The 13,997-nt window shown below is 42.8% G+C and overlaps 1 protein-coding gene across 2 annotated transcripts in view; it reads left to right on the top strand.

The window, feature by feature from the left end:
* Positions 1 to 696: 696 nt before the first annotated feature.
* The window catches only part of Dguok (deoxyguanosine kinase), a 61,670-nt gene continuing 48,369 nt past the window's right edge, over positions 697 to 13,997 (top strand). The window contains exon 1 of one of the 2 annotated variants that reach the window (XM_045152756.1): positions 697 to 902. In XM_045152756.1, coding sequence (XP_045008691.1) covers positions 761 to 902 — 142 coding nt within the window. In that variant the 5' untranslated portion in view covers positions 697 to 760. The remainder of the gene's footprint in view (positions 903 to 13,997) is intronic. The other variant, XM_045152757.1, reaches the window with a different exon arrangement.

Genomic DNA, 13,997 nt, shown 5'->3' with positions numbered 1-13,997 from the left:
AGTTAGTGATAAGACTAATAAACTGATGTTAATGATAAAATAATGTTTCAACATTTTGCTGGAAGTTAAAGGAAATGGGAAAAATTAATTTGTGTAAGTCATCAGATTGTGCCATTTTCCTACTTAAAACTGCCCAATTTCTTCCTATAATACAAAGGTAAACACCTGGGGAGCGAAGAACTTCTTTGAAATTTACCATTTATTTTGATTTGCCTATAAAAAGGCAAAGGTTACCATTAGCTTAAACCCCAGCACCACTAAAAAAAAAAGTGACAATGGCCAGGAGTGGTGGCACGCGCCTTTAATCCCAGCACGGGGGGGGGGGGGGGGGAGGGGTAGGAGGATCACCGTGAGTTCGAGGCCACCGTGAGACTCCATACTGAATTCCAGGTCAGCCTGGGCTAGAGGGAGACACTACCTGGGAAAACATAGTGACAATACCAAGGAGACGGGCCTCTACTATTACTTCTCTTTCGTCCAATTAAAAAAAAAAGTGGCTGCAGTTATCACTGCCACCGCCGCAACCCCAAGTCTAGCAGGACCCGTAGCCAAACTCAGCGAGATTTCCCGTTTTCCCTGCGGCTCTGCGAATATCGCGAGAACAGAGCAGTCCCGCGGACACGCCCACGCCCCGGCCCTCAGCTACCTTAACTCAGCCACTTCCTGCATAGCGTCGTTTGACGTCAGAGGTGTCGTGAGCAGAGTATCAAGGGCGGAAGTGCGCTGGGCGGAAGTGGTCGCTGAGCTAAGCTTGAGTGGGATGTTCGCGGGTCTGTTGCTTCTAAGTCGGCTTCGGGCGCCCTTCTTTTCCATGGCTCAGCACCCGTGGGAGTGCGCGCCCCCGTCCAGGGGCCTTCACGAGGGGCGCGGTCCCCGAAGACTGTGCATCGAAGGCAACATTGGTAAGGGCTAGAGAGTGGGCGCTAAGCCTTGGTCTCCGCCAACCAGGGTACTGACTGGCTGGGACCCACTCTCCCCTCCAACAGTTCACTGGGGGCTCTTTTTTTTTTTTTTTTTTTTTTAATGTTTTGAAGTAGGGACTCACTCTATCCCAAGATTACCTGGAACACATTCTGTAGTCCCAGGCTGGCCTCGAACTCACTGTGATTCCTCCCACCTCAGCCTCCCAAGTGCTGGGATTTAAAGGCGGGAGCCACCACTCCCAACAACTGTGGCTCTTGCCTCTAGTTTTTAGGGCATTGGCCCTCAGTACCCATCTACAGGGGCATAAAAGTCACCCAAGCTGTAAAAGGGGAAGAATTCTACTAGCTTGTAGTAGATCGAAATGGAAGCAACAGTGTTCACTTTCTTTGTTTTTATGGGGTTACTAGATTTGGCAAAAACAAAAATAAACACCCATTTCACATAGAATATAAGATGATTTTTGGTGTGTGTCAGTATTTGGGAATCACTGAGTCCCTCATCTTCAAGATTTGAATGCCATATTCACTGTTGTTGATTTGTCTCTGTGCTAGTTGCACGATAATGTCTTAAGATTTTTTTTGTTTTTGTTTTTCGAGGTAGGGTCTCACTCTAGCTCAGGCTGACCTGGAATTCACTATGTAGTCTCAGGGTGGCCTTGAACTCATGGCAGTCCTCCTACCTATGCCTCCCAAGTGCTGGGATTAAAGGTGTGCTCCACCACGCCCGGTTTAAGATTTTTTTAGAAGCATATCTCTTTAAACTTAGAATGTATTAAACATTCTGTTACCAAAAAAAAAAAGAAAACAGTATTGTAATAAACAATAATAAAAATTAAAAATAAGAGCAAAACACTCCAACTCAGTAAATTCTCACTTGATACCTTATGCAAAGGCACTAAGACTGTGAGTTGCATGTGTTGAATCCTGAAGACATTATAAGCAGCAAACAGAATCTCTCATTCATTCAGCAAATCGCCCTTTGAGCCATATGCCAACACTGTTCTTGCCCCTGAGGATATAGATGTGAACAGAAGAAATGAAAGTCTACTGTCATGGAATTCTAATAGGGAGGCATACACAATGACTGTATTAATCAAGCAAAGTAAATAGTTGGTTAGATGGTGATGAGTATGCGGGAGAAATGTCAAAGATGAAACATGAGGGGAATTTTGTCATTTTAGATAGGGTAATTAAGAAGTGGGTCATTGATGAAGTAATCAAAAACTTGAAGGTGAGTGAGTGAACCAGGTGGGTAGCTAGGAGAAGAATCTTACAGGCACAGTGAGTACAGAGGCAGCATGGTGTGTTCAGGGAATAGAAAAGACCATTGTGGCTGAAGTAGAGTGATCCTGGAAGGGAATGGAGGAAAATAAGGTCAGAGAGGTAAGGGATGACCAAATTTAGTGGAACTTAGAGTCTATGGTGAGTTTTTAATATGATGGAGACTGGGAGCAACAAAAGCATTACCCACTGGACATGTTGAAAATAACAGGTGAGGGCTAGAGAGATGGCTTAGTGGTTAAGGCACTTGACTCCAAAGCCAAAGGACCCACGTTCGACTCACCAGGACCCACGTAAGCCAGATGCACATGTGTCTGGAGTTTGTTTGAAGTTGCTGGAGGCCCTGGCATACCCATTCTCTCTCTCTGTTACTGTATCACTTTCTTTCTCTCTCTCTCTCTCTCTCTCTGTCTCAAATAAATAAAAATATTTTTTTATTATTGATTATTTTTATTAACAACTTCTATGATTGTAAACAGTATCCCATGGTAATGGCCTCCTTCCCCCTCACTTTCCCCTTTGAAACTCCATTCTCCATCATATCCCCTCCCCCTCTCAGTCAGTCTCTTATTTTAATGTCATGATCTTTTCCTCCTCTTATGATGGTCTTGTGTAGGTAGTGTCAGGCACTGTGAGGTCATGGATATCCAGGCCATTTTGTGTCGGGAGGAGCATGTTGTAAGGAGTCCTACCCTTCCTTTGGCTCTTATACTCTTTCTGCCACCTCTTCTGCAGTCAACCCTGAGCCTTGGCAGTGCTGAGCACTCTTGTCACTTCTTCCCAGCACCATGATGCCTTCTGAGTCATCCCAAGGTCACTGCCATCTGAAAAAGAAGGTTCTCTACCAAAAGTGAGAGTAGCATTAATATATGGGTATGAACATTAAGAGAAGTGCTTACTAGGCAGTTTGATGAGCATAGTATATATGTTTAGCCAGATAGCAACAGATGTTACATCTTAGGGCTCGTGATTACCCCTGTTTTAGAATTTCAGTATCAGGGATGTATTCCCTCCCATGGAGTGGGCCTCTAGTCCAGTCAGAGGGCAGTTGGTTTCCACCATGATAGACATGAATGACACTACTGTACCCATTGGCTCATTTGGCCTGGCTGGCAAAATATAAGGCTTGTGGTGTCCACTGTTGAGTATCTTCACTGGTGATTCTCTCTCTCCCATTGAACTGCATGCAGAATGGCTTCTTCCAGCTTTCTGTCAGCTGGTCTACATGGAGGAGGTTATCAGCTCAGTTCCAGCAGGATTTCTCAGTGGCCTTGCACCCAAGTATGTGAAGTCTTCAGCAATGGGGTCTTGCCATCTACTGGTGGGAAACCAAGGGCCTCAGCAATGGCCTGTAACGTTTATGGGGAATCAAGGACCTCCCTGGCCAACAACTCAGTGGAGGGTATCCCATTCCTGGCACTGAAAATTTTCTAGTAACAATCTATGGCTCCTGAGTGTTCCATTGTCCAAAAAAGTAGGTTTCCATATGACTTATTTATATCCTCTTAGATTTTGATTAGCCCTCCCTCCACCTTTCCTTTACACAGTCTCTTCCCCTGACCACACTTGGGCCTTTTCACCCCCATCAATCTATTCTTCTACTTACATATATACAATACCATCCTATTAAGTACCCCCTCCCTTCCTTTCTCTTCCCTTTATATCTCTTTTCTAGCTTACTGGCCTTTACTACTGAGTTTTCTTCCTACTCACACAGAAGTCGAATCAGCTATAGCTAGGATCCACATATGAGAGAGAACATGCGATGTTTGGCTTTCTGGGCCTGGGTTACCCCACTTAGTATAATCTTGTCCAGGTCCATCCATTTCTTACATATTTCATAACTTCATTGTTCTTTATCACTGAATAGAACTCCATTGTATAAATGTGCCATATCTTCATCATCCACTCATCAGTTGAGGGACATTAGGCTGGTTCTGTTTCCTAGCTATTGTGAATTGAGCACCAATAAACATGGTAGAGCAAGTATCTAAAGTAATGAGATGAGTCCTTTGGATATATGCCTAGGAGTGCTATAGCTGAGTCATATGGTAGATCCATTTTTAGTTGTCTTAGGAACCTCCACACTGATTTCCACAATGGCTGGACTAGATTGCATCCCCACCAACAATGTAGAAGGGTTCCTCTTTTTCCACATCCCCACCAGCATTTATGGTCATTTGTTTTCATGATGGTAGTCAAGGAGTGAGATGGAATCTCAATGTAGTTTTAATCTGCATTTCCCGATGACTAGGGATGGAGAACATTTTTTTTAGATGCTTATATGCCATCTGTATTTCTTCTTTTTTTTTAAAATATTTATTTATTTATTTATTTATTTATTTGAGAGCGACAGACACAGAGAGAAAGGCAGATAGAGGGAAAGAGAGAGAATGGGCGCGCCAGGGCTTCCAGCCTCTGCAAACGAACTCCAGACGCGTGTGCCCCCTTGTGCATCTGGCTAACGTGGGTCCTGGGGAACCGAGCCTCGAACCAGGGTCCTTAGGCATCACAGGCAAGCGCTTAACCGCTACGCCATCTCTCCAGCCCTGTATTTCTTCTTTTGAGAACTCTATTTAGTTCCATAGCCCATTAAAAAAAAATTTGTTTATTTTTAATTATTTATTTGAGGGTGATGGACAGAGAGAGGCAGAGAGAGAGAAAGAGAATGGGTGTGCCAGGGCCTCCAGCCATTGCAAACGAAATCCAGACACGTGTGCCCCCTTGTGAATCTGGCTAATGTGGGTCCTGGGGAATCAAGCCTTGATCTGGGGTCCTCAGGCTTCACAGGCAAGCACTTAACCTCTAAGCCATCTCTCCAACCCCCATAGCCCGTTTTTTAATTGGGTTGTTTGATTTCTTATTATTTAATTTTTTGAGTTCTTTGTATATCCTTGATAATAATCCTCTATAGCTGGCAAATATTTTTTCCCATTCTGTAGGTTGCCTCTTTGCTTTAGTCATAGTGTCCTTTACTGTACAAAATCATTGTAATTTCATGAGGTCCCAGTGGTTAATCTGTGGTTTTATTACCTGAGCAATTGGGGTTATATTCAGAAAGTCTTTGGCAAGACCAATATGTTGAAGGGTTTCCCTTACTTTTTCCTCTAGTAGTTTCAGAGTTTCAAGTCTGATGTTAAGGTATTTGATCCATTTGGACTTAATTCTTGTGCATGGAGAGAGAGAAAAATCTATTTTCATCCTTCTACAGGTACATATCCAGTTTTCCCAGCACCATGTGCTGAAGAGGCTGTCTTTTCTCCAATGAGTATTTTTGGCATTTTTGTCGAGTATCAGGTGGCTATAGCTACCCGGATTTACATCTGGGTCCTCTGTTCTGTTCCATGGTAATAACCTCTCTCCTCCCACTTTCCCCTTTGAATCTCCATTCTCCATATCCTCTCCCCATATCTCAGATTTTTTTAAATGGAGGAACTTGGAAAGAACAGGTTGGATGAGTGGGTTTCCAAATTTGGTTAGGTTTTTGTATAAGTTTTAGATAATCAAGTAGAAATGTTGAATAAGCTGTTAGGTTATGGGAATCTAGAATGGAGAGAATCCCTGGACTGGAGCTATAAATAGATGATATTTAAAGCCAAGAGACTGTAGTGAAGGATTGAGTCCTGTGGCCTGTAAACATCAAGAGATAAGGGGAGAGGGAAAGGAGCAAGCAGGGGAGAGTGAGAAGTAAAGGCCGCTGAGACAGGAGAAAACAAGAGAGTGACATCCTGCAAATCAAGTAATGAGGGTGCTCAGAGCGAGGGAATGGTAAATTGTGTAATATGTTAAAGTGAGTGAAGGTTATATATGAACTTGCAAAGAACCACTTGAGTAGTGGTAGGAGTGAAAGCCTGTTGGCATAGACTCAAGGAGAATTGCAGAGTGGGTTAAGACAACTGTTTGGAACACTTCCTAGAAAGAGGAGTCATGGAGTGAGTGGTAGCTAAAGCTGGAAGTGGGTTTGAGTTTTTAAATTAAATGGTTTGTCACAGCATAGGCTACTGAGCACGTAGTGAATATGATACTCTTAGGAGCTTGTAACCAAATGGGAAAAATAGATTTCTTTCTTTTGGTTTTTGAGGCAGGGTCTCATTATCGCCCAGGCTGACCTGGAACTCACTCTATACCCCTAGGCTGGCCTCCAAATCATGGTGATCCTTCTACCTCAGCCTCAAGTGCTGGGATTACAGGCATGAGCCACCATTCCCAGCTAAAAGGCAGATTTCTAAAACTAATTTCCATACCATGATGACATCCATGACTGGACAAAGAAACTGAGACTGTAGTGTAAGCATTCCCAGGAAGAAGAAAAGGAGAAAAGCGTCTGGCATAGGAGATAACATTTACCAAGATGAGGAAGACTGAGGAAATACGCTGTGTTTTCATAGAAAGGAAGTATCTGTGCCTGGAGTTAAACGAGCTTGTGAAATGGTAGCAGGACAGGAAATTGGTGGGGTTGAAGATGTTGAAGAGCCTGACGCCCATAGTAGCAGTTTGTCCTATTGGCATTGGGAAGCTTTTGGAGACTTGAAGTCAGTATGTGCCATGACCAGATTAATTTCAAAAAAAGAAATGGCTGGAGAGATGGCTTAGTGGTTAAGTGCTTGCCTGTCAAGCCTAAGGACCCCAGTTTGAGGCTCGATTCCCCAGGACCCACGTTAGCCAGATGCACAAGGGGCGCACGCATCTGGAGGTCCCTTGCAGTGGCTGGAGGCCCTGGCATGCCCATTCTCTATCTGTCTATCTGCCCCTTTCTCTCTCTGTCTGTCTCTCTCAAATAAATAAATAAAAAACAAAAAATTTTAAAAAAAGAAATGGGCTATGTAAATGAATAGTGTTTTTTTTTTTTAATGTCTTGTTTATTGCAGTGCCCATAGTGCCTTGTCTCCAGTTGGTTGGATGAATAATAAATAAATTGGACTGGTTTGGAGTAAATAGACTAGTTTTGTGGTTTTAACTGGATGAAGGAAAGATGCAGGCCTGAGTGGAAGGAGAAAGAAGTGATGATTTGAAAGACACTTTGTAATTGTGATTGGCAGGACTTGGTGGCCACTTGGATTTTGACTCAAGAAGCAGAGGAGGTCTCGGGGAGGTACAAGTGATATATTTTGTTTGAGGAATCTGGAGATACAGAGAGATGGAGATCATGAGGTTGGCCAGAGTCTGTACCTGAAGTCCAGAGAGGTTGGAAGTAGGGCTGAGATTTCAGACATGGAAGTTGGTTGAAGTCATGGAGATGAATACAGTTGACAAGAAAAGGGTGATGAGTGGACTGGGGGACTTCAGCTGACTCTGCTTTTATCACACATTACTTTCCATCACCCCACACATATAAATGACACTTCCCAGACAGAATTAGTCATTCCTCCTCTGTGGGCTGTCATAACTTTGTACCCACTGCTGTGGTTGCATTGAGTCTGTTGAGGTTGTTTGTACATTCAGCATCTTCCCTGGGTTGGAGCCACCAGTGTCCTGTTCATCTGTGCTGCCTGATCATCATATCTATGAAGTGATTATCACAGCTTTGAATTGTATTCTAGATCCTTGTGGAAGTTAGTCATTGTTAATCATTGGTCCATAGAGAAAATACATGAATTTTTGTTGTTTTTGAGTCAGATTTTATATTGCTCAGACTAGTCTTTTTTTTTTTTTTTTTTTTTTTTTTTGGTTTTTCGAGGTAGGGTCTCACTCTAGCCCAGGCTTACCTGGAATTCACTATGGAGACTCAGGGTGGCCTACGAACTCATGGCGATCCTCCTACCTCTGCCTCCTGAGTGCTGGGATTAAAGGCGTGCGCCACCACGCCCGGCTAAAATTTTTATTTTTATTTATTTATTCATTTGACAGAGAAAGGGGGCGGGGAGAGAGAGACAGACTCCAGACGCGTGCACCCCCTTGTGCATCTGGCTAACGTGGGTCCTGGGGAATCGAACCTAGGTCCTTTAGCTTTGCAGGCAAATGCCTTAACTGCTAAGCCATCCCTTCAGCCCTTCAGACTAGTCTTGAACTTCTGGGCTCAAGTGTTTGTCCTACCTCAGACTCCTAAATAGAGGGGGTTGTGAATTGTGCCACCACACCCCACCCTCAACTGTGGTTTTTGTTGTTGGTTGTTTGTTTTGTTTTTCAAGGTAGGATCTCACTCTAGTCCAAGTTGACCTGGAGTTCCCTATGTATGGCTTCAAACTCATGGGTGAGCCTCTTACCTCTTCCTCCTAAGTGCTGGGATTAAAGGCATGTACTACCATGCCTGGCTCCTAAACTGTTTTTTTTTTTTTTTTTTTGAAGTTTAATGTAATTTATTTATTTGAGAAAGAGGCAGATACAGAGAATGGGTGCAGAGAGAGGGAGAGACAGTATGAGCATGCCAGGGCCTCTAGCCACTGCAAATGAACTCCAGGTACATGTGCCACCTTGTGCTTCTGGCTTATGTGGACACTGGGGAATTGAACCTGGGTCCTTAGGCTTTGCAGGCAAGTGCCTTAACCTCTAAGCCATCTCTATAGCCCCTAAACTGTTTTTATTTAAATATGTTTGTATGTATGTATTTGATAATGAGACAGAGGGGAGAGAGTATGGGTGTGCCACTGTGAACAAACTCCAGATGTATGTGCTGTTTTGTGCATCTGGCTTACATAGGTACTGAGGACTCAAACCTGGGTTTGTAGGCTTTGCAAGCAAACACCTTTGACCACTGAGCCATTTCTCCAGCCCTAAATTGTATTCTAAGTCAAGTTACAACTTTCTTTTCTTTCTCTCTTTTTTTTTTCTTTTGTTTTGTTTTTTGAGGGTCTCACTGTAGCCCGAGCTGACCTGGAATTCACTGTGTATTCTCAGGGAGGCCTCGAACTCACGGCGATCTTCCTACCTCTGCCTCCTGAGTACTGAGATCAAAGGTGTGCGCTGCCATGCCCAGCTTGTTTTTTTTTTTTAAATTTTTTTTATTTATTTATTTGAGAGCGACAGACACAGAGAGAAAGACAGATAGAGGGACAGAGAGAGAATGGGCGCGCCAGGGCTTCCAGCCTCTGCAAACGAACTCCAGACACGTGCGCCCCCTTATGCATCTGGCTAACGTGGGTCCTGGGGAACTGAGCCTCGAACCGGGGTCCTTAGGCTTCACAGGCAAGTGCTTAACTGCTAAGCCATCTCTCCAGCCCTTGTTTTTGTTTTTTGATGCTACGGACTGAACCCAAGACGCTGTGCATGGACTCTGTATCCCTAGCAAGAGAATTGTAAAGTGCTGGTCATGGCAGCGCACACCTTTGATCCCAGTACTCAGGAGGCAGAGGTAGGAAGATCGCCGTGAGTTCGAGGCCTCCCTGAGAATACACAGTGAATTCCAGGTCAGCCTGGACCAGAGTGATACCCTACCTTGAAAAACCAAAACCAAAACAAAACAACAAAAACAAACAAAAAACCTGAACAAGGGAGATGAATCCTATTCCTAAACTAAGCTACGTGTCTTTAAAGGCACCTTCTGATAGTCTTGCTATTCTGACTCCAGCTAATCTGATCCCAAAGTTACAGAAACCAGCACATAAGTGATCTGTGTGGTAGCAGGTGTTGGCATTTTATGTGATTATAAAGTGTGTAATTGAGAGTCCAAAGCCTGGTACCTAGAACTCCTGAAAATCTAAGATAGAATACCTAGTTGAATTTCAGTGCTGTTCACCACTAAAATGATACATCTTCCCAAGCCAGTTATGTTGTGAATACAAATGTAAATTGAGGTAATAGTTGCTGTATGAGATATAATTGTCAGTGAGTCATCTGAGTCCATTCTTATTTTTTTTCAATTTTATTTATTTATTAAAGAGAGAAAGAATGGGCATGCCAGGTCCTCTAGCCACCTTAAACAAATTCCAGACACATATACCACCTTATGCATCTGGCTTTATATGAGTACTGGGGAATTGAACCCGGGTCCTTTTGCTTTGCTAGCACTACTAAGCCATCTCTCCAGACCCATTCTTATTTGTTGAGGTAGGTTTTTGCAAAGACCCACTGTAAAATGAGGAAACAGTTTTACTCTTTTTTTAAAATTTATTTTTATTTATTTGACGGAGAAGGAGGGAGGGAAGAGAGAAAGATTAAGAATGGGCATGCCAGGGCTTTATTTAAATATGTATGTATATATGTATTTAATAATGAGACAGAGAGGAGAGAGTATGGGTGTGCCACTGTGCATCTGGCTAACATGCGTCTTGGGGAATTGAACCTGGGTCTTTTGGCTTTGCAGGCAAATGCTTTAACCGCTAAGCCATTCCTCCAGCCCCAGTTTTACTCTTTTTGTTAAAACTTAAAAAAAAAATTTTTTTTTGTCCATTTTTATTTATTGAGAGTGACGGGGGGGTGGGAGGGAATGGGCGCGCCAGGGCTTCCAGCCTCTGCAAACGAACTCCAGACGTGTGTGCCCCCTTGTGCATCTGGCTAACGTGGGTCCTGGGGAACCGAGCCTCGAACCGGGGTCCTTAGGCTTCACAGGCAAGCGCTTAACCGCTAAGCCATCTCTCCAGCCCAAAACTTTTTTTAAACTTCTTTTTATTGACAATTTTCACAGTTATAGACCATAAACCATGATAATTCTCTCTCCTCTCCCACTTTCCCCTTCACACATCCACTCTCCATCATATCTCCTCCCCATCTAAATTAGTTTCTCTTTTATTTTGATGTCATCATCTTTTCTTCCTATTATGAGGGTCCTGTGTAGGTAATGCCAGGCAGTGCAAGGTCATGGATATCCAGCCATTTTTTATCTGAAAGAATCCATTTTAAGCTGTCCCACCCTTCCTTTGGCTCTTACATTCTTTCCACCACCTCTACTGTAATAGACCCTGAGCCTTGGAGGGTGTGATGTTTCAGTGCTGATCACTCCTCTGTCACTTCTCAGCACCATGGTGCCTTTGGGTCATCCCAGATGTCACCACCATCTGAAAAGAGAAGCTTCTCTAACCCCAAAGTGAGAGTGGCACTAATATATGAGTATGAATGTTAAGAGGAGCGCTTACTGGGTAGTTTGGTGAGCATAATATATGCATTTAGCCAGACACCAGCAGGCATTACTCCCCTTGCACTCATGACCTCCCTGTCATAGGTTTGCAGTACCAAGCATGTATCCCTTCCCATGGAGCAGGCCTCCAGTCCAGTTAGTGAGTGTTGGTTTCCCCCATAACAGACATGCCATTATTGCACCCTTTTAAAAACTTTTTTATTGACATCTTTCATAATTATACACAATAAACCATAATAATTCCCTCCTCTCCTCTACCTTCCCCCTCCAACTCCACTCTCTACCATATCCTTCTCCCCTCAGGACAGATCTAATTCCAGCCCAGAAGTATGCAGAGAGGTCTGAGCTCCAGGTTCTTGCTTGTTGCTGGTTAGTGTTTGCTGCCTTTTGGTATCGCTGGCTGGTAGTGGTTTTACTGTCTGCTTGGATTTATGCATGGGAACCAGCTTCTTCTACCACTGGAGGAACTTTACTTTACTTTGGATCTGTAAGCTTTAAATAAATCCCTTCCTCCCCTAAGCTGTGCCTAGTCTATAACTATATCTTCTACTTGTCTGTCTATATCTATTTATCTATGTTTGTTTATATGTATTATATATATATGTATGTATGTATGTATGTATGTATGTGTGTGTGTGTGTGTATGTATATATATATATATATATACATAAATATATATATATACACAAAATTTTTATTATCTGTGATGAGAGGGGGGAGAGAGAGTGGATGTACCAGCACCTCTTGCTGCTGCAAATGAAACTCCAGATGCATGTGCCACTTTGCTTGTCTGGCTGAAAAGAGAAGCTTCTCTAACCCCAAAGTGAGAGTAGCATGAATATATGAGTATGAATGTTAAGAGGAGCACTTACTGGGTAGTTTGGTGAGCATAATATATGCATTTAGCCAGACACCAGCAGGCATTACTCCCCTTGCACTCATGACCTTTAACCACTGAGTCATCTCCCCAACCCCAGCTTTACTCTTTTCAGTCTAGAGAGTTTTATATACATAAAGCAGTAACCAAATGTTACCTCCAGTATTCAAAATTGGGTATACACTAATATGTTTTTTACTTGTATCAAGTATAAAATTGAGCAAAGGATCCTGGGAAAAAAGGACCTTGAACTTCAACACTGTATCTTGGATTCTCTGTTTCTTGACTCACCTGAGCCTATTCATCCAGCTGTGTTCTTAGTACTTAACTAGGAACCCAGAATGCAAAAAGTACAAGATATAGTCTGTCTTCAAAAAGTGAGCTCCCAGTCTTGCTGATGAATGTGATGAGTGAACAAATAATTACCATGTAATGAAGGCCCTGGTAAACAGAGCAGGGAGTAATGAAGTCTGCCTAGGGATGAAGTGGAGCTGGAGAGAGTTCAAAGAGGCTTCCAAGAGAAAGTGACAGTGGAAGGATGAATCACCCAGTAGGCAAGTGGGTGAGGAGGGCATGCCAGATAAGTGAGGCTCTTCCATGCGTCATACTCTGAGCTGTGAGAAACCACCCCCTTAAAAAAAAATCCTAGTAGGAAAAAAAGATCATGACATAAAAATAAAAGAGAGGCTAATTGAGAGGGGGAAGGGATATGATGGAGACTGAATTTGTGAAGGAGAAAGTGGGAGAGGGGAGGGAATTATTATGGCTTATTGTCTATAATTATGGAAGCTGTCAATAAAAAAATCTTGATCGTTTCCCATATACAAATAAAATAAAATAAACCAAGTTGTAAAAATGTATTGTTTGTTTCTTTTAAGCTTAATGACTGATTTAGTAAGTTATCCCAGAATGCTTTTAGGGTTAGAGCCTATATGATCCTAGGTAGTTAGTCTAAAGGTTGAAGTAGAATAAGTTCCTATGGGCAGAACTCAGCCTCCTTCATTTAGTGACAGTACCTGCCACACAGAAGCTACTCCACAAGAGTTCAGCATTAAATGGCATTTCCTGACAAAAATACTAAATTTTCTTTGGGAGAACTTTTTTAAAGTAATAGTTTTATATTTAGTGCTATTTATTGATTTTGGTGAAGGATTTCAAAACTGGATCCCCCCCCCCATATTTTCCATGTTATTGAAGTAAAGACAATGTCTAGGTGCTGGGACAATGGCTCAGCAGTTAAAATCACTTGCTTGCAAAACCTGAAGGTCCAAGTTCAATCCCCCCAGTACCCAAGTAAATAAAGCCAGATAAACAAAGTGGCGCTATGCATCCAGGCTGTTTGCATTGGCAAGAGGGTCTGACAGTCCATTCTCTCTCCCTCTCTCTCTGTCTTTTTCTCTCCCTCTCCCTCTGTCCTTGTGAATAAATAAATATTTTTTTCCCAAAAAAGAAAATGCCTAGAGGTGGTAGAATATCTTAAGAAGTTCCCATGAGATACTAGTATATTAAACTTAATATATTCTTTGGGGTATTCAATCAGATACTGTCACTAGTAGGTTGTAGCATAACTAACCTTAGCAGGCATTGCAGTTTGTAGAAGAGCTGTGGGAAGAAATGGCTATGGTTTGGGAATCTCAACCTGTGGATTGATAATCCTGGAGCTAATAAAAATAAACATGGCTGGGCATGGTGGTGCATGCCTTTAATCTCAGCAGTTGGGAAGCAGAGGTAGGAGGATTACCTTGAGCTCAAGGCCACCCTGAGACTACAGAGTGAATTCCAGGTCAGCCTGAGCTACAGTGAGACCCTACTTCAAAAAAAAAAAAAAAATCACTCTGATCCTAAGTGCTTCCAACCTTTCAAAACCATGGCACATAAAATAAAGTATGCTGATGGCCAAAACCCT

Source organism: Jaculus jaculus, chromosome 6 (assembly GCF_020740685.1).
Source record: "Jaculus jaculus isolate mJacJac1 chromosome 6, mJacJac1.mat.Y.cur, whole genome shotgun sequence".
Taxonomy (NCBI): Eukaryota; Metazoa; Chordata; class Mammalia; order Rodentia; family Dipodidae; genus Jaculus; species Jaculus jaculus.
This window is presented reverse-complemented; position numbering and strand designations above follow the sequence as displayed.